This window comes from Scardinius erythrophthalmus, assembly GCF_964197995.2.
Source record: "Scardinius erythrophthalmus genome assembly, chromosome: 6".
Taxonomy (NCBI): Eukaryota; Metazoa; Chordata; class Actinopteri; order Cypriniformes; family Leuciscidae; genus Scardinius; species Scardinius erythrophthalmus.
The window spans coordinates 45,185,699-45,204,899 of NC_138226.1; the positions used below are offsets into that span (position 1 = coordinate 45,185,699).

Sequence of the window (19,201 nt, forward strand, 5' to 3'; positions counted from 1 at the left end):
GATTGCAGGTCGAGAGGATGACTATGGAAGCTTGTTTCCGCCACAAAATAAAAAAAATAAAAGATAATTGCGACTTTTTATCTCACAATTGCGAGTTTACATCTCGCAATTCTGACTTTATTTCTCAGAATTGCGAGATATAAAGTCAGAATTGCGTGATATAAAGTCAGAATTCTGAGATATAAAGTCAGAATTGCATGAAATAAAGTCAGAATTCTGAGATATAAAGTCAGAATTGCGAGATATAAAGTCCAATTATAAGGGGGAAAAAAGACGGACTTTTTTTTTTTTTACCTCAGAATAGTTTATATCTCACAATTCTGACTTTATAACACGCAATTGCGACTTTATATCATGCAATTCTGACTTTATATCTCCCAATTGCGTGATATAAAGTCAGAATTCTGAGATATAAAGTCAGAATTCTGAGATATAAAGTCAGAATTGCGTGATATAAAGTCGCAATTGCGAGAAAAAAAGTCAGAATTCTGACTTTATAACACGCAATTCTGACTTTATATCTCACAATTCTGACTTTATAACACGCAATTGCGACTTTATATCATGCAATTCTGACTTTATATCTCCCAATTGCGTGATATAAAGTCAGAATTCTGAGATATAAAGTCAGAATGCTGAGATATAAAGTCAGAATTGCGTGATATAAAGTCACAATTGCGAGAAAAAAAGTCAGAATTCTGACTTTATAACACGCAATTCTGACTTTATATCTCAGAATTCTGACTTTATAACACGCAATTGCGACTTTAAAACACGCAATTCTGACTTTATATCTCGCAATTCTGAGAAATAAAGTCAGAATTGCGAGATGTAAACTCGCAATTGTGAGATAAAAAGTCGCAATTATCTTTTTTTATTATTATTTTGTGGCGGAAACAAGCTTCCATAGATGACAGCTCAAGTGTACTGCTCGTTTAGTGCTGTTTTATTGTGTCTGTCTGCTTGTTTAAGCACAACAGACGCTGGAGTCCTAGGTGAGAAGTTCTTTTAGCTTCATTACGCAGCCCGAAGAAGTGCATAAATAAAGTGCCTTACAAAATTTGATTTCCGACACATCTGCTTGCAAAAATACAGTACAGACGTCAAGTGGAAGTTCATCTTTGTATGTTGGTTTAGTTTTAATAAGCAAAGTATAAATATGCAAACTGTCATAAGTTTATGCATTTTTCATTGTACAAGTAAAACCCACATAATCACTAATGGGCACTTTTGTTTACTGTTAAGCACGCACATTAGTCTTATAATATGGCTACAAAATTGTTACCGGACTGTATCAATCCTGAGTTTAAACTTTTGCCTAAAGTCTTTTTTGGTTTGTTTTAAGAAATGCATAAGCCTACAATATAACGTGGGGAGCTAATTATAGCCGATAACTCTGCATTTTACATATATAGTGGGTTTTTATATTTGTTCTGTTTTCTGTTGAGTAGCTTATTAAAATGCTTAAACGGAAATGAGGGTGGTCATGGGGATGGCATCATTTTTGAAGATGTACACCAGTAAATTTGTATACAACAAATTAACTGATGTCAATGCTTTCTATCAGCATTGCACTATTACTCCCTCTACTACAGTGGGGTAGGTTGTAACTTCACTCTCAGTCTTTGAAACTGATGCGGTTTAGTGAAAAATGGTAGATTTCTAAGCTACTTGACTTGAAGCAGATAAATGTGTGAATATTACAAAGTTTGAGACTTATTGCAAAACCCCTGACTTGCAAATGCTGAAGCAAACTATTACAGCACTTCCTGGTCTCCCCTAATGATCCTCTTCTGTAGTGTCTGGTCAGTGTCCGGCGATGCTGACGGTCGTGCCCTCCCGACGAGATTGCACTTCTGATAGAGACTGCTCTGGAGGACACAAATGCTGTCAATTTCCCTGTGGGTCCGCGTGTGTGCCGCCTGTTTTCAGTGAGTTTTAATTATTGATGCATGCTATACGTCTTCCAGGAAAAAAACCCTGAAAAAGTTTTCACTCAGGAATTGCTAGCAAGTTTCACAAATAATTGCAAAGAAACAGCGAGTAACACATTGAACTAAACGTGAAACTATGAAGTAGATGGACTGAATATTCCGGTAAATCCTCCTACGATCATCTATTTTTTTATTTTCTTTCATACAGTGTATGAGACATTCAGTATTCAGTGATGTGGTTTCTCTGTCATGTGTCTCTATAACAGCAAAGGCAGGGGAGTGTCCAAGCACAAAGTCTGGAGCAGGAATGTGTGCAGAGTTGTTACTATGACAGTGACTGTCCGAACAATGAGAAATGCTGCAGCAATGGATGTGGACATCAGTGTATGGATCCATTTGCAGGTATTTGTTATTATATTAGGGTTTGGGTCAGCTTCCTCATTTCAGTTTGTCTTGTTTTATAATTAATCGTTCTCAATGTAAAAAGTATTCAGCCAATAGCACAGGATGGCTTTACAAAATTAATTCATATGATTAATAATACGATCATGATTAATAATTAAGAGGTGTAAAACTTGGTATTTGGGTTTTGTGCTGTATCTGAGACTGAATGCCTCTAAACGGACTGACTGAAGTTGACGATCTGTATCTATCCAGTGAAGCCTGCAGCCGAACCGCCGAGGCCTCCAGGAAAGCCTGCAGCCGAACCGCCGAGGCCTCCAGTGAAGCCTGCAGTTGAACCTCCAAAGCCTCCAGGGAAGCCTGCAGCCGAGCCTCCAAAGGCTCCAGGGAAGCCTGCAGCCGAGCCTCCAAAGCCTCCAGGGAAGCCTGCAGCCGAACCTCCAAAGCCTCTAGGGAAGCCTGCAGCCGAACCTCCAAAGCCTCCAGGAAAGCCTGCAGCCGAACCTCCAAAGCCTCCAGGAAAGCCTGCAGCCGAACCTCCAAAGCCTCCAGGAAAGCCTGCAGCTGAACCTCCAAAGCCTCCAGGAAAGCCTGCAGCTGAACATCCAAAGCCTCCAGTGGAGCCTTCTACCGAAGAGCCGGAGCCTTCTACCGAACTGCCGGAGCCTTCTACAGAAATGCCGGAGCCTTCTGCTGAACTGCCGGAGCCTTCTACCGAACCTTCGGAGCCTTTAGACGAACTGCCAGTGACGCCTGCAGTGGAACCCCCGAAGCCTCCAGTGAAGCCTGCGGCCGAACCCCCGAAGCCTCCAATGAAGCCTGCGGCCGAACCCCCGAAGCCTCCAATGAAGCCTGTGGCTGAACCGCCCAAGCCTCCAATGAAGCCTGCAGGCGAACCCCCGAAGCCTCCTGTGAAGCCTGTGGCCGAACCGCCCAAGCCTCCAATGAAGCCTGCAGGCGAACCCCCGAAGCCTCCTGTGAAGCCTGCAGCGCCTCCAATGAAGCCTGCAGCCGAACCTCCCAAGCCAACTGACCCTTATGGCCAATGTCCTGGCCATAATTAATGTCTATGCATGCAGTGCTGATTTAACCATTGGATGTATGTTGTTTTCCCTGTTTATCACTAAATAAATCTCACACTTGTAAGACCATTTCCTTTCTTTTTCTCTTTTCTTTTTTTTTAAAGTGGGAAAACAAGGAATTAGATTTTTGTATTCCAGTGTTAGTTTGGCTGTTCTCTCACATAATGGCTCATTGGAATCAATGCGTGAGATCCAACTCTCCAAAGCCACGCCTCTTTCAAAATGCTTGAACGCACACAGTAGAGTCTGTAACGTGTCACAGGTTGAAAGACTGCACTAAATTGCCTCATGTCTAAAATGCATAACATTACAGTGATAATGAACGTAAACAACTTGCAGTGCTCTAGTTGTACCACCTGACTGATGCAGATTCATTTCGGCGTTGATGGTGTTGACATGGAAACGTCTGAATCCAAATGCAATGATTGGACGAACAATTCTATGAATTCTGTGACGTTTCAACCAGTATTGTCTATTGACCAATAGTCTTCTGCATTCTGAAGCATTTTAGTGAAATTGTCTTCTAGTGGTCGTTTTATTTTAGGAAGTTGCAACTTCAAGCCTATTAACAGATGATCCCTTTAGTTACCTGCGACCAAATGAGTTCTGAATGCCTGTAATGCCGAGTTCACACTGCACAATTTTCAAAGTAGTCGGGTCACTGTTCTTTTCACACTGCACGGCTATCTGGGGTAACGTTCAGTTGCTGCTGTGTGCACGATGCACTGCAGTAGTCGTGGCTGAGAGGTTATGGCGATGGACTTGAAATCCATTGGGGTCTCCCCGCGCAGGTTCGAACCCTGCCGACTGTGTGGCTCTTCGTCTGTTTGCGACAGGAATTGTGACATCTAGGAGCTTTGTACGAGCTGCTTTTTTTTTTCTTCTAACACGGACATTGGGCTCTTTTCAAGCCTGAAGTGGGCATCGTTTCAAAAGGCCCAGATCATATGTGATTTTGGCCATTCTATTCAGGCTGTCGGAACAATGGCTTTGGCATCCCCCGACAACTTCATGGCCTTCATGTTGTGCAGCTCAAGAGACGCCGCATTACATTTTATGGAGAATCTTGGATATTAGTGTTTTGAAATGTTGCATTCGTTCTCTCTTAGAAAAGTCAAACAGAAACCTACTCATTATGTCCCAATTGCTCTTTTGTCGAAACCACCTTAGAGTTAGCAACATGCCATGAAAAAAACTCCACTCTTTCAATGGCAGTGTTCCTAGCTTTGGAAGGAGCAGCCTATCTCTCTCGTCCCTTTATAAATTGTGGTCTTCATCCTTTAATACCACAAACTTTAAGCTGACAAAGCATGAACACTTTAAGGAGAAAGTGCTGTTATATCCCTGGAGTGGCTGTTCCCTGGCAAAAGCCCAGCTAGCTCAAATGGTAGAGCATCAGACTTTTAATCTGAGGGTCCAGGGTTCAAGGAAACCTTCCCTAATCTCTTGCTGTGCTCTTCCCAGCCTTTGAGAGAGGTGGTCTTCCTCTTCAAGATAAGATGTGCCGGGGTTATTTCCCAGCATTTGGTGGTGTTTTGCCTGCTGTAATGCTTGGTTACTAGGGACTTTAAGCAACAGCTGTGGATTGCCCAACACTGCCGTTCCGGCAATGGCAAAGAGCTAAAGAGCGCAAAGATCACTAAGCGACAGTAAAGAGGACGGCATAGGGGTAATTTAATCATCAGACAAAATACAAAAAAAGGAAGTGATTTTAAAAAGGAAGAGAAGGGTTGCTTTTGGCATTTAATGATATACAGAAACGATTACAATGCCACATAACCTAAAACATAACATTAATATTCTTAATCTGTCACGTAGTAACGACTACGGCAAATCAGCTGTTCTCCCGTGGTAGACGGTTACAGTAGAACGTCGCGAGGTAGCAGTTAATGTCACGCATGCGCAATAGAACGACAGAATGCCGTTCCACCAGAGGCTGTTGCTTAAAGTCCCTACTGTCTAAGCAAGCGGTGGTGGGGGACTTTGAGAGAACTGAGCTGAAGCTTGCCGTTGACTCTGTATGTGCAGGCCCGGGGCAAGTGGAAAGATTGCTTTCTCTGTATAGCATTTAGTACTCTGCGTTGTGCCCGCAGCATCCCCAGTCCAAATCCGGATGATGGCATCTTTTCGTGTAGGTGAAGACGTTGTTGAACTGACGTTGTTGCCAACACAATATTTTCGCCATCCACATTGATAGTTGGCCCCGGTGTTCTCTGAGCATGTGACTCACTGGTGGGAGTAGTCGTGGCCGAGAGGTTAAGGCGATGGACTCGAAATCCATTGGGGTCTCCCCGCGCAGGTTCGAACCCTGCCGACTACGTGGCTCCTTGTCACTTTGTCTGTTTGCGACAGGAATTGTGACATCCAGGAGCTTTGTACAAACTCCTTTTTTCTCTAAAACGGAAAATTGGGCAACCCACATCTCTTTTCAAGCCTGAAGTGAGCAGGTTTTTGGTGTAGGCGAAGACGTCGTTAGTTTATAAATCAGTGTTTTGGCACACCTGTCCGAGTGGCGCAACAAATTCTTCTAAAATCTGATTTTATTTCGGGCATGTTAAAGGGGACAAGATGCAAAATGAATTTCTGATGTCCCCAGAGTGTGTATGTGAAGTTTTAGCTCAAAATACCCAACAGATCCTTTTTTAACAGCATGTTTAAATTGTCACTTTTTGGTGTGTGCCCTTTAAATGCAAATAAGCTGCTGCTGCACGGCAAAGGGGGCGGAGCTTCATGAGCTCGCGCTCAGTCTCAGGACAATTTCATCTCACGGAATGATGATAATATCAGAAACTCTCAGTAACGGTGTTCATTTCGACTCGGAGTCGGACAATAATGCCTACAGAGTCAGAGTGCTGTATGGAGATGGAACAGGTATAGTTTAGTTTAATTACGGTTATAACGTATTTGTCATCTGCTTGTATGCATCCACTACATACTAACTTACATACCACTGTAAAGTATGCTGTTTCGGACCAGGTCCGAATGATGATCAAAAATATACAGATGAGTGTAGTAAAGTTTATTGTACATCACACAAAAGATGAAGCGTCAGTTTTACTCCAGAAAATCACTGTAAGAGCTGAGTAAACACAGCATAAGATGTGCGTAAGGACATAAACGAATTTCGGTAGAGTTGAGGGAGCATTTTCTTTGAAAACAAAATAATTCCACCACGTCTTCAGCGTCTGCCTCAGATGTCGGGAGTAAATAGAGAGAGAGCTATGTGGATTAATACATCCAGCCACACAACACCTACAACGCTTAGGAGACATTCTCGTCAGTGCAGCAATGGCGGATGTGTACAACTCGCTGTGAACTCGATCAGGGCGGGTCTATGTTAAAACTGCAGTGTCTGTCAACACTCGTGGGCGGGGCCTGTGGCTTTAGTGACGTCACTAAAGTCGCAATCTGAAAACAGGTCGTTGGGAGACACTGCTGATGATTTATGGGGATTAATAAAAAAGGAGTGAGTGGATTTTTATCACTATTGGGTGGTTGTGTACACACACTGCCAACACACATTTATGTCCAAACAGCATGCAAAAGTGAATTTTGCATAATAGGCCCCCTTTAAATTAGCATTCGACAAACGCGAACAAACTTTTACTTATGTACACTCACAATAACAATTAAATGTTGTGCTTTTGTAAAATAAAGAAAACAAACAGGGTGCGCTTTCTGCCGTCTCGGTCTCCGTCACAGAAATGAACCAAAACTCTGTAGGCTACTTGCCTCGGTCACGATAAGAAATATGTCTATAGAAAGCTTGAGTGAACAAATATTATCTGATTATGCAATCCATACGAAACCATCCAATATTAAATTGGCTATGATATAACCATGGCTGTGTATTCCACTATATTCACTACAGTGGCTGGAAACATTGTTTTCATTCATAATTACTTGCATGGATTTACATGGCAAGTCAATCAGCAATTGAAAAATTCAGATTCAAATTCTAGACATGCCCCTTTGTCTCTTGATGTTCAATGCAGATTTATGCCCGTCTCCAGTAGAGATCCATTTCCTGGAGAGTTTAGGTGTAGGAGTTTAGTCTTAATTACAACTTGTAACTTGTGGTAGAACTCCGACTTGTACCACGTGATCGCTGTACCACCTGACCACTGCAGATTCATTTGCCGTTGATAGTGTTGCCATAAAAACAATCAATCATCTTCTAATTACGGTAATTATTACGACGTCCAACCCTAATCAAACACACCTGAACAAGCTAATCAAGGTCTTCAAGATTAGGCTATATTAGAAAGCTGCAGGCAAGTGATTTTCATTAGGGTTAGAGTTACCCAGACCCCCTTTAAAAATGTATTTTCAAAAAGTGTTTTAAACTCTTTTGGTAGCGTTTGTTGTGGGTTTCAGCTGATATTTTGATGCAGCAACAGGGGTCTTTCTTTGTAGTTTTGTGGTCCTTGCTGTCCGCCCCTCCTGACTCACTAATTCAGTGCATCTTCCAGCAGCAGAGTTGATTTTGAGATTGCAGGTCGAGAGGATGACAGCTCAAGTGTACTGCTCGTTTAGTGCTGTTTTATTGTGTCTGTCTGCTTGTTTAAGCACAACAGACGCTGGAGTCCTAGGTGAGAAGTTCTTTTAGCTTCATTACGCAGCCCGAAGAAGTGCATAAATAAAGTGCCTTACAAAATTTGATTTCCGACACATCTGCTTGCAAAAATACAGTACAGACGTCAAGTGGAAGTTCATCTTTGTATGTTGGTTTAGTTTTAATAAGCAAAGTATAAATATGCAAACTGTCATAAGTTTATGCATTTTTCATTGTACAAGTAAAACCCACATAATCACTAATGGGCACTTTTGTTTACTGTTAAGCACGCACATTAGTCTTATAATATGGCTGCAAAATTGTTACCGGACTGTATCAATCCTGAGTTTAAACTTTTGCCTAAAGTCTTTTTTGGTTTGTTTTAAGAAATGCATAAGCCTACAATATAACGTGGGGAGCTAATTATAGCCGATAACTCTGCATTTTACATATATAGTGGGTTTTTATATTTGTTCTGTTTTCTGTTGAGTAGCTTATTAAAATGCTTAAACGGAAATGAGGGTGGTCATGGGGATGGCATCATTTTTGAAGATGTACACCAGTAAATTTGTATACAACAAATTAACTGATGTCAATGCTTTCTATCAGCATTGCACTATTACTCCCTCTACTACAGTGGGGTAGGTTGTAACTTCACTCTCAGTCTTTGAAACTGATTGATGCGGTTTAGTGAAAAATGGTAGATTTCTAAGCTACTTGACTTGAAGCAGATAAATGTGTGAATATTACAAAGTTTGAGACTTATTGCAAAACCCCTGACTTGCAAATGCTGAAGCAAACTATTACAGCACTTCCTGGTCTCCCCTAATGATCCTCTTCTGTAGTGTCTGGTCAGTGTCCGGCGATGCTGACGGTCGTGCCCTCCCGACGAGATTGCACTTCTGATAGAGACTGCTCTGGAGGACACAAATGCTGTCAATTTCCCTGTGGGTCCGCGTGTGTGCCGCCTGTTTTCAGTGAGTTTTAATTATTGATGCATGCTATACGTCTTCCAGGAAAAAAACCCTGAAAAAGTTTTCACTCAGGAATTGCTAGCAAGTTTCACAAATAATTGCAAAGAAACAGCGAGTAACATATTGAACTAAACGTGAAACTATGAAGTAGATGGACTGAATATTCCGGTAAATCCTCCTACGATCATCTATTTTTTTATTTTCTTTCATACAGTGTATGAGACATTCAGTATTCAGTGATGTGGTTTCTCTGTCATGTGTCTCTATAACAGCAAAGGCAGGGGAGTGTCCAAGCACAAAGTCTGGAGCAGGAATGTGTGCAGAGTTGTGTTACTATGACAGTGACTGTCCGAACAATGAGAAATGCTGCAGCAATGGATGTGGACATCAGTGTATGGATCCATTTGCAGGTATTTGTTATTATATTAGGGTTTGGGTCAGCTTCCTCATTTCAGTTTGTCTTGTTTTATAATTAATCGTTCTCAATGTAAAAAGTATTCAGCCAATAGCACAGGATGGCTTTACAAAATTAATTCATATGATTAATAATACGATCATGATTAATAATTAAGAGGTGTAAAACTTGGTATTTGGGTTTTGTGCTGTATCTGAGACTGAATGCCTCTAAACGGACTGACTGAAGTTGACGATCTGTATCTATCCAGTGAAGCCTGCAGCCGAACCGTCGAGGCCTCCAGGAAAGCCTGCAGCCGAACCGCCGAGGCCTCCAGTGAAGCCTGCAGTTGAACCTCCAAAGCCTCCAGGGAAGCCTGCAGCCGAGCCTCCAAAGCCTCCAGGGAAGCCTGCAGCCGAGCCTCCAAAGCCTCCAGGGAAGCCTGCAGCCGAACCTCCAAAGCCTCTAGGGAAGCCTGCAGCCGAACCTCCAAAGCCTCCAGGAAAGCCTGCAGCCGAACCTCCAAAGCCTCCAGGAAAGCCTGCAGCCGAACCTCCAAAGCCTCCAGGAAAGCCTGCAGCCGAACCTCCAAAGCCTCCAGGAAAGCCTGCAGCTGAACATCCAAAGCCTCCAGTGGAGCCTTCTACCGAAGAGCCGGAGCCTTCTACCGAACTGCCGGAGCCTTCTACAGAAATGCCGGAGCCTTCTGCTGAACTGCCGGAGCCTTCTACCGAACCTTCGGAGCCTTTAGACGAACTGCCAGTGACGCCTGCAGTGGAACCCCCGAAGCCTCCAGTGAAGCCTGCAGCCGAACCCCCGAAGCCTCCAATGAAGCCTGCAGCCGAACCCCCGAAGCCTCCAATGAAGCCTGCGGCCGAACCCCCGAAGCCTCCAATGAAGCCTGCGGCCGAACCCCCGAAGCCTCCAATGAAGCCTGTGGCTGAACCGCCCAAGCCTCCAATGAAGCCTGCGGCCGAACCCCCGAAGCCTCCTGTGAAGCCTGTGGCCGAACCGCCCAAGCCTCCAATGAAGCCTGCAGGCGAACCCCCGAAGCCTCCTGTGAAGCCTGCAGCGCCTCCAATGAAGCCTGCAGCCGAACCTCCCAAGCCAACTGACCCTTATGGCCAATGTCCTGGCCATAATTAATGTGTCTATGCATGCAGTGCTGATTTAACCATTGGATGTATGTTGTTTTCCCTGTTTATCACCAAATAAATCTCACACTTGTAAGACCATTTCCTTTCTTTTTCTTTTTTCTTTTTTTTAAAGTGGGAAAACAAGGAATTAGATTTTTGTATTCCAGTGTTAGTTTGGCTGTTCTCTCACATAATGGCTCATTGGAATCAATGCGTGAGATCCAACTCTCCAAAGCCACGCCTCTTTCAAAATGCTTGAACGCACACAGTAGAGTCTGTAACGTGTCACAGGTTGAAAGACTGCACTAAATTGCCTCATGTCTAAAATGCATAACATTACAGTGATAATGAACGTAAACAACTTGCAGTGCTCTAGTTGTACCACCTGACTGATGCATATTCATTTCGGCGTTGATGGTGTTGACATGGAAACGTCTGAATCCAAATGCAATGATTGGACGAACAATTCTATGAATTCTGTGACGTTTCAACCAGTATTGTCTATTGACCAATAGTCTTCTGCATTCTGAAGCATTTTAGTGAAATTGTCTTCTAGTGGTCGCTTTATTTTAGGAAGTTGCAACTTCAAGCCTATTAACAGATGATCCCTTTAGTTACCTGCGACCAAATGAGTTCTGAATGCCTGTAATGCCGAGTTCACACTGCACAATTTTCAAAGTAGTCGGGTCACTGTTCTTTTCACACTGCACGGCTATCTGGGGTAACGTTCAGTTGCTGCTGTGTGCACGATGCACTGCAGTAGTCGTGGCTGAGAGGTTATGGCGATGGACTTGAAATCCATTGGGGTCTCCCCGCGCAGGTTCGAACCCTGCCGACTGTGTGGCTCTTCGTCTGTTTGCGACAGGAATTGTGACATCTAGGAGCTTTGTACGAGCTGCTTTTTTTTTTTTTCTAACACGGACATTGGGCTCTTTTCAAGCCTGAAGTGGGCATCGTTTCAAAAGGCCCAGATCATATGTGATTTTGGCCATTCTATTCAGGCTGTCGGAACAATGGCTTTGGCATCCCCCGACAACTTCATGGCCTTCATGTTGTGCAGCTCAAGAGACGCCGCATTATATTTTATGGAGAATCTTGGATATTAGTGTTTTGAAATGTTGCATTCGTTCTCTCTTAGAAAAGTCAAACAGAAACCTACTCATTATGTCCCAATTGCTCTTTTGTCGAAACCACCTTAGAGTTAGCAACATGCCATGAAAAAAACTCCACTCTTTCAATGGCAGTGTTCCTAGCTTTGGAAGGAGCAGCCTATCTCTCTCGTCCCTTTATAAATTGTGGTCTTCATCCTTTAATACCACAAACTTTAAGCTGACAAAGCATGAACACTTTAAGGAGAAAGTGCTGTTATATCCCTGGAGTGGCTGTTCCCTGGCAAAAGCCCAGCTAGCTCAAATGGTAGAGCATCAGACTTTTAATCTGAGGGTCCAGGGTTCAAGGAAACCTTCCCTAATCTCTTGCTGTGCTCTTCCCAGCCTTTGAGAGAGGTGGTCTTCCTCTTCAAGATAAGATGTGCCGGGGTTATTTCCCAGCATTTGGTGGTGTTTTGCCTGCTGTAATGCTTGGTTACTAGGGACTTTAAGCAACAGCTGTGGATTGCCCAACACTACCGTTCCGGCAATGGCAAAGAGCTAAAGAGCGCAAAGATCACTAAGCGACAGTAAAGAGGATGGCATAGGGGTAATTTAATCATCAGACATAATACAAAAAAAGGAAGTGATTTTAAAAAGGAAGAGAAGGGTTGCTTTTGGCATTTAATGATATACAGAAACGATTACAATGCCACATAACCTAAAACATAACATTAATATTCTTAATCTGTCACGTAGTAACGACTACGGCAAATCAGCTGTTCTCCCGTGGTAGACGGTTACAGTAGAACGTCGCGAGGTAGCAGTTAATGTCACGCATGCGCAATAGAACGACAGAATGCCGTTCCACCAGAGGCTGTTGCTTAAAGTCCCTACTGTCTAAGCAAGCGGTGGTGGGGGACTTTGAGAGAACTGAGCTGAAGCTTGCCGTTGACTCTGTATGTGCAGGCCCGGGGCAAGTGGAAAGATTGCTTTCTCTGTATAGCATTTAGTACTCTGCGTTGTGCCCGCAGCATCCCCAGTCCAAATCCGGATGATGGCATCTTTTCGTGTAGGTGAAGACGTTGTTGAACTGACGTTGTTGCCAACACAATATTTTCGCCATCCACATTGATAGTTGGCCCCGGTGTTCTCTGAGCATGTGACTCACTGGTGGGAGTAGTCGTGGCCGAGAGGTTAAGGCGATGGACTTGAAATCCATTGGGGTCTCCCCGCGCAGGTTCGAACCCTGCCGACTACGTGGCTCCTTGTCACTTTGTCTGTTTGCGACAGGAATTGTGACATCCAGGAGCTTTGTACAAACTCCTTTTTTCTCTAAAACGGAAAATTGGGCAACCCACATCTCTTTTCAAGCCTGAAGTGAGCAGGTTTTTGGTGTAGGCGAAGACGTCGTTAGTTTATAAATCAGTGTTTTGGCACACCTGTCCGAGTGGCGCAACAAATTCTTCTAAAATCTGATTTTATTTCGGGCATGTTAAAGGGGACAAGATGCAAAATGAATTTCTGATGTCCCCAGAGTGTGTATGTGAAGTTTTAGCTCAAAATACCCAACAGATCCTTTTTTAACAGCATGTTTAAATTGTCACTTTTTGGTGTGTGCCCTTTAAATGCAAATAAGCTGCTGCTGCACGGCAAAGGGGGCGGAGCTTCATGAGCTCGCGCTCAGTCTCAGGACAATTTCATCTCACGGAATGATGATAATATCAGAAACTCTCAGTAACGGTGTTCATTTCGACTCGGAGTCGGACAATAATGCCTACAGAGTCAGAGTGCTGTATGGAGATGGAACAGGTATAGTTTAGTTTCATTACGGTTATAACGTATTTGTCATCTGCTTGTATGCATCCACTACATACTAACTTACATACCACTGTAAAGTATGCTGTTTCGGACCAGGTCCGAATGATGATCAAAAATATACAGATGAGTGTAGTAAAGTTTATTGTACATCACACAAAAGATGAAGCGTCAGTTTTACTCCAGAAAATCACTGTAAGAGCTGAGTAAACACAGCATAAGATGTGCGTAAGGACATAAACGAATATCGGTAGAGTTGAGGGAGCATTTTCTTTGAAAACAAAATAATTCCACCACGTCTTCAGCGTCTGCCTCAGATGTCGGGAGTAAATAGAGAGAGAGCTATGTGGATTAATACATCCAGCCACACAACACCTACAACGCTTAGGAGACATTCTCGTCAGTGCAGCAATGGCGGATGTGTACAACTCGCTGTGAACTCGATCAGGGCGGGTCTATGTTAAAACTGCAGTGTCTGTCAACACTCGTGGGCGGGGCCTGTGGCTTTAGTGACGTCACTAAAGTCGCAATCTGAAAACAGGTCGTTGGGAGACACTGCTGATGATTTATGGGGATTAATAAAAAAGGAGTGAGTGGATTTTTATCACTATTGGGTGGTTGTGTACACACACTGCCAACACACATTTATGTCCAAACAGCATGCAAAAGTGAATTTTGCATAATAGGCCCCCTTTAAATTAGCATTCGACAAACGCGAACAAACTTTTACTTATGTACACTCACAATAACAATTAAATGTTGTGCTTTTGTAAAATAAAGAAAACAAACAGGGTGCGCTTTCTGCCGTCTCGGTCTCCGTCACAGAAATGAACCAAAACTCTGTAGGCTACTTGCCTCGGTCACGATAAGAAATATGTCTATAGAAAGCTTGAGTGAACAAATATTATCTGATTATGCAATCCATACGAAACCATCCAATATTAAATTGGCTATGATATAACCATGGCTGTGTATTCCACTATATTCACTACAGTGGCTGGAAACATTGTTTTCATTCATAATTACTTGCATGGATTTACATGGCAAGTCAATCAGCAATTGAAAAATTCAGATTCAAATTCTAGACATGCCCCTTTGTCTCTTGATGTTCAATGCAGATTTATGCCCGTCTCCAGTAGAGATCCATTTCCTGGAGAGTTTAGGTGTAGGAGTTTAGTCTTAATTACAACTTGTAACTTGTGGTAGAACTCCGACTTGTACCACGTGATCGCTGTACCACCTGACCACTGCAGATTCATTTGCCGTTGATAGTGTTGCCATAAAAACAATCAATCATCTCCTAATTACGGTAATTATTACGACGTCCAACCCTAATCAAACACACCTGAACAAGCTAATCAAGGTCTTCAAGATTAGGCTATATTAGAAAGCTGCAGGCAAGTGATTTTCATTAGGGTTAGAGTTACCCAGACCCCCTTTAAAAATGTATTTTCAAAAAGTGTTTTAAACTCTTTTGGTAGCGTTTGTTGTGGGTTTCAGCTGATATTTTGATGCAGCAACAGGGGTCTTTCTTTGTAGTTTTGTGGTCCTTGCTGTCCGCCCCTCCTGACTCACTAATTCAGTGCATCTTCCAGCAGCAGAGTTGATTTTGAGATTGCAGGTCGAGAGGATGACAGCTCAAGTGTACTGCTCGTTTAGTGCTGTTTTATTGTGTCTGTCTGCTTGTTTAAGCACAACAGACGCTGGAGTCCTAGGTGAGAAGTTCTTTTAGCTTCATTACACAGCCCGAAGAAGTGCATAAATAAAGTGCCTTACAAAATTTGATTTCCGACACATCTGCTTGCAAAAATACAGTACAGACGTCAAGTGGAAGTTCATCTTTGTATGTTGGTTTAGTTTTAATAAGCAAAGTATAAATATGCAAACTGTCATAAGTTTATACATTTTTCATTGTACAAGTAAAACCCACATAATCACTAATGGGCACTTTTGTTTACTGTTAAGCACGCACATTAGTCTTATAATATGGCTGCAAAATTGTTACCGGACTGTATCAATCCTGAGTTTAAACTTTTGCCTAAAGTCTTTTTTGGTTTGTTTTAAGAAATGCATAAGCCTACAATATAACGTGGGGAGCTAATTATAGCCGATAACTCTGCATTTTACATATATAGTGGGTTTTTATATTTGTTCTGTTTTCTGTTGAGTAGCTTATTAAAATGCTTAAACGGAAATGAGGGTGGTCATGGGGATGGCATCATTTTTGGGGATGGCATCATTTTTGAAGATGTACACCAGTAAATTTGTATACAACAAATTAACTGATGTCAATGCTTTCTATCAGCATTGCACTATTACTCCCTCTACTACAGTGGGGTAGGTTGTAACTTCACTCTCAGTCTTTGAAACTGATGCGGTTTAGTGAAAAATGGTAGATTTCTAAGCTACTTGACTTGAAGCAGATAAATGTGTGAATATTACAAAGTTTGAGACTTATTGCAAAACCCCTGACTTGCAAATGCTGAAGCAAACTATTACAGCACTTCCTGGTCTCCCCTAATGATCCTCTTCTGTAGTGTCTGGTCAGTGTCCGGCGATGCTGACGGTCGTGCCCTCCCGACGAGATTGCACTTCTGATAGAGACTGCTCTGGAGGACACAAATGCTGTCAATTTCCCTGTGGGTCCGCGTGTGTGCCGCCTGTTTTCAGTGAGTTTTAATTATTGATGCATGCTATACGTCTTCCAGGAAAAAAAACCCTGAAAAAGTTTTCACTCAGGAATTGCTAGCAAGTTTCACAAATAATTGCAAAGAAACAGCGAGTAACATATTGAACTAAACGTGAAACTATGAAGTAGATGGACTGAATATTCCGGTAAATCCTCCTACGATCATCTATTTTTTTATTTTCTTTCATACAGTGTATGAGACATTCAGTATTCAGTGATGTGGTTTCTCTGTCATGTGTCTCTATAACAGCAAAGGCAGGGGAGTGTCCAAGCACAAAGTCTGGAGCAGGAATGTGTGCAGAGTTGTGTTACTATGACAGTGACTGTCCGAACAATGAGAAATGCTGCAGCAATGGATGTGGACATCAGTGTATGGATCCATTTGCAGGTATTTGTTATTATATTAGGGTTTGGGTCAGCTTCCTCATTTCAGTTTGTCTTGTTTTATAATTAATCGTTCTCAATGTAAAAAGTATTCAGCCAATAGCACAGGATGGCTTTACAAAATTAATTCATATGATTAATAATACGATCATGATTAATAATTAAGAGGTGTAAAACTTGGTATTTGGGTTTTGTGCTGTATCTGAGACTGAATGCCTCTAAACGGACTGACTGAAGTTGACGATCTGTATCTATCCAGTGAAGCCTGCAGCCGAACCGCCGAGGCCTCCAGGAAAGCCTGCAGCCGAACCGCCGAGGCCTCCAGTGAAGCCTGCAGTTGAACCTCCAAAGCCTCCAGGGAAGCCTGCAGCCGAGCCTCCAAAGCCTCCAGGGAAGCCTGCAGCCGAACCTCCAAAGCCTCCAGGGAAGCCTGCAGCCGAACCTCCAAAGCCTCCAGGGAAGCCTGCATCCGAACCTCCAAAGCCTCCAGGAAAGCCTGCAGCCGAACCTCCAAAGCCTCCAGGAAAGCCTGCAGCCGAACCTCCAAAGCCTCCAGGAAAGCCTGCAGCTGAACCTCCAAAGCCTCCAGGAAAGCCTGCAGCTGAACCTCCAAAGCCTCCAGTGGAGCCTTCTACCGAAGAGCCGGAGCCTTCTACCGAAGAGCCGGAGCCTTCTACCGAAGAGCCGGAGCCTTCTACCGAAGAGCCGGAGCCTTCTACCGAACTGCCGGAGCCTTCTACAGAAATGCCGGAGCCTTCTACCGAACCTTCGGAGCCTTTAGACGAACTGCCAGTGACGCCTGCAGTGGAACCCCCGAAGCCTCCAGTGAAGCCTGCAGCCGAACCCTCGAAGCCTCCAATGAAGCCTGCGGCCGAACCCCCGAAGCCTCCAATGAAGCCTGCGGCCGAACCCCCGAAGCCTCCAATGAAGCCTGCGGCCGAACCCCCGAAGCCTCCAATGAAGCCTGTGGCTGAACCGCCCAAGCCTCCAATGAAGCCTGCAGGCGAACCCCCGAAGCCTCCTGTGAAGCCTGTGGCTGAACCGCCCAAGCCTCCAATGAAGCCTGCAGGCGAACCCCCGAAGCCTCCTGTGAAGCCTGCAGCGCCTCCAATGAAGCCTGCAGCCGAACCTCCCAAGCCAACTGACCCTTATGGCCAATGTCCTGGCCATAATTAATGTGTCTATGCATGCAGTGCTGATTTAACCATTGGATGTATGTTGTTTTCCCTGTTTATCACCAAATAAATCTCACACTTGTAAGACCATTTCCTTTCTTTTTCTTTTTTCTTTTTTTTAAAGTGGGAAAACAAGGAATTAGATTTTTGTATTCCAGTGTTAGTTTGGCTGTTCTCTCACATAATGGCTCATTGGAATCAATGCGTGAGATCCAACTCTCCAAAGCCACGCCTCTTTCAAAATGCTTGAACGCACACAGTAGAGTCTGTAACGTGTCACAGGTTGAAAGACTGCACTAAATTGCCTCATGTCTAAAATGCATAACATTACAGTGATAATGAACGTAAACAACTTGCAGTGCTCTAGTTGTACCACCTGACTGATGCAGATTCATTTCGGCGTTGATGGTGTTGACATGGAAACGTCTGAATCCAAATGCAATGATTGGACGAACAATTCTATGAATTCTGTGACGTTTCAACCAGTATTGTCTATTGACCAATAGTCTTCTGCATTCTGAAGCATTTTAGTGAAATTGTCTTCTAGTGGTCGTTTTATTTTAGGAAGTTGCAACTTCAAGCCTATTAACAGATGATCCCTTTAGTTACCTGCGACCAAATGAGTTCTGAATGCCTGTAATGCCGAGTTCACACTGCACAATTTTCAAAGTAGTCGGGTCACTGTTCTTTTCACACTGCACGGCTATCTGGGGTAACGTTCAGTTGCTGCTGTGTGCACGATGCACTGCAGTAGTCGTGGCTGAGAGGTTATGGCGATGGACTTGAAATCCATTGGGGTCTCCCCGCGCAGGTTTGAACCCTGCCGACTGTGTGGCTCTTCGTCTGTTTGCGACAGGAATTGTGACATCTAGGAGCTTTGAACGAGCTGCTTTTTTTTTTCTTCTAACACGGACATTGGGCTCTTTTCAAGCCTGAAGTGGGCATCGTTTCAAAAGGCCCAGATCATATGTGATTTTGGCCATTCTATTCAGGCTGTCGGAACAATGGCTTTGGCATCCCCCGACAACTTCATGGCCTTCATGTTGTGCAGCTCAAGAGACGCCGCATTACATTTTATGGAGAATCTTGGATATTAGTGTTTTGAAATGTTGCATTCGTTCTCTCTTAGAAAAGTCAAACAGAAACCTACTCATTATGTCCCAATTGCTCTTTTGTCGAAACCACCTTAGAGTTAGCAACATGCCATGAAAAAAACTCCACTCTTTCAATGGCAGTGTTCCTAGCTTTGGAAGGAGCAGCCTATCTCTCTCGTCCCTTTATAAATTGTGGTCTTCATCCTTAAATACCACAAACTTTAAGCTGACAAAGCATGAACACTTTAAGGAGAAAGTGCTGTTATATCCCTGGAGTGGCTGTTCCCTGGCAAAAGCCCAGCTAGCTCAAATGGTAGAGCATCAGACTTTTAATCTGAGGGTCCAGGGTTCAAGGAAACCTTCCCTAATCTCTTGCTGTGCTCTTCCCAGCCTTTGAGAGAGGTGGTCTTCCTCTTCAAGATAAGATGTGCCGGGGTTATTTCCCAGCATTTGGTGGTGTTTTGCCTGCTGTAATG

At 43.5% G+C, this 19,201-nt stretch overlaps 3 protein-coding genes across 4 annotated transcripts; all 3 read left to right on the forward strand.

Moving 5' to 3' along the window:
- Nucleotides 1-1,799: 1,799 nt before the first annotated feature.
- On the forward strand, nt 1,800-3,486 carry LOC308692770 (uncharacterized protein). The gene is made up of 3 exons (XM_081369126.1): nt 1,800-1,931; nt 2,201-2,336; nt 2,592-3,486. The coding sequence occupies exons 2-3, from the start codon at nt 2,321-2,323 to the stop codon at nt 3,398-3,400; spliced, it is 825 nt and encodes a 274-aa protein (XP_081225252.1). The 5' UTR covers nt 1,800-1,931; nt 2,201-2,320; the 3' UTR covers nt 3,401-3,486.
- A 4,174-nt stretch (nt 3,487-7,660) lies between these two features.
- Nucleotides 7,661-10,650, forward strand: LOC308692772 (uncharacterized protein). 2 transcript variants are annotated; one of them, XM_081369130.1, is made up of 4 exons: nt 7,661-8,010; nt 8,819-8,950; nt 9,220-9,357; nt 9,613-10,650. In XM_081369130.1, exons 1-4 carry the CDS (start codon nt 7,926-7,928, stop codon nt 10,485-10,487), a joined length of 1,230 nt encoding a protein of 409 aa, XP_081225256.1. In that variant the 5' UTR covers nt 7,661-7,925; the 3' UTR covers nt 10,488-10,650. The 2 variants fall into 2 exon arrangements, with proteins under 2 accessions (XP_081225256.1, XP_081225257.1); XM_081369131.1 differs by having other exon boundaries at nt 7,691-8,010; nt 9,811-10,575.
- Nucleotides 10,651-14,724: 4,074 nt separating this feature from the next.
- On the forward strand, nt 14,725-17,887 carry LOC308692773 (uncharacterized protein). Its single transcript, XM_081369132.1, has 4 exons — nt 14,725-15,098; nt 15,921-16,052; nt 16,323-16,460; nt 16,716-17,887. The coding sequence occupies exons 1-4, from the start codon at nt 15,014-15,016 to the stop codon at nt 17,630-17,632; spliced, it is 1,272 nt and encodes a 423-aa protein (XP_081225258.1). The 5' UTR covers nt 14,725-15,013; the 3' UTR covers nt 17,633-17,887.
- The last annotated feature ends 1,314 nt before the right edge of the window (nt 17,888-19,201 follow it).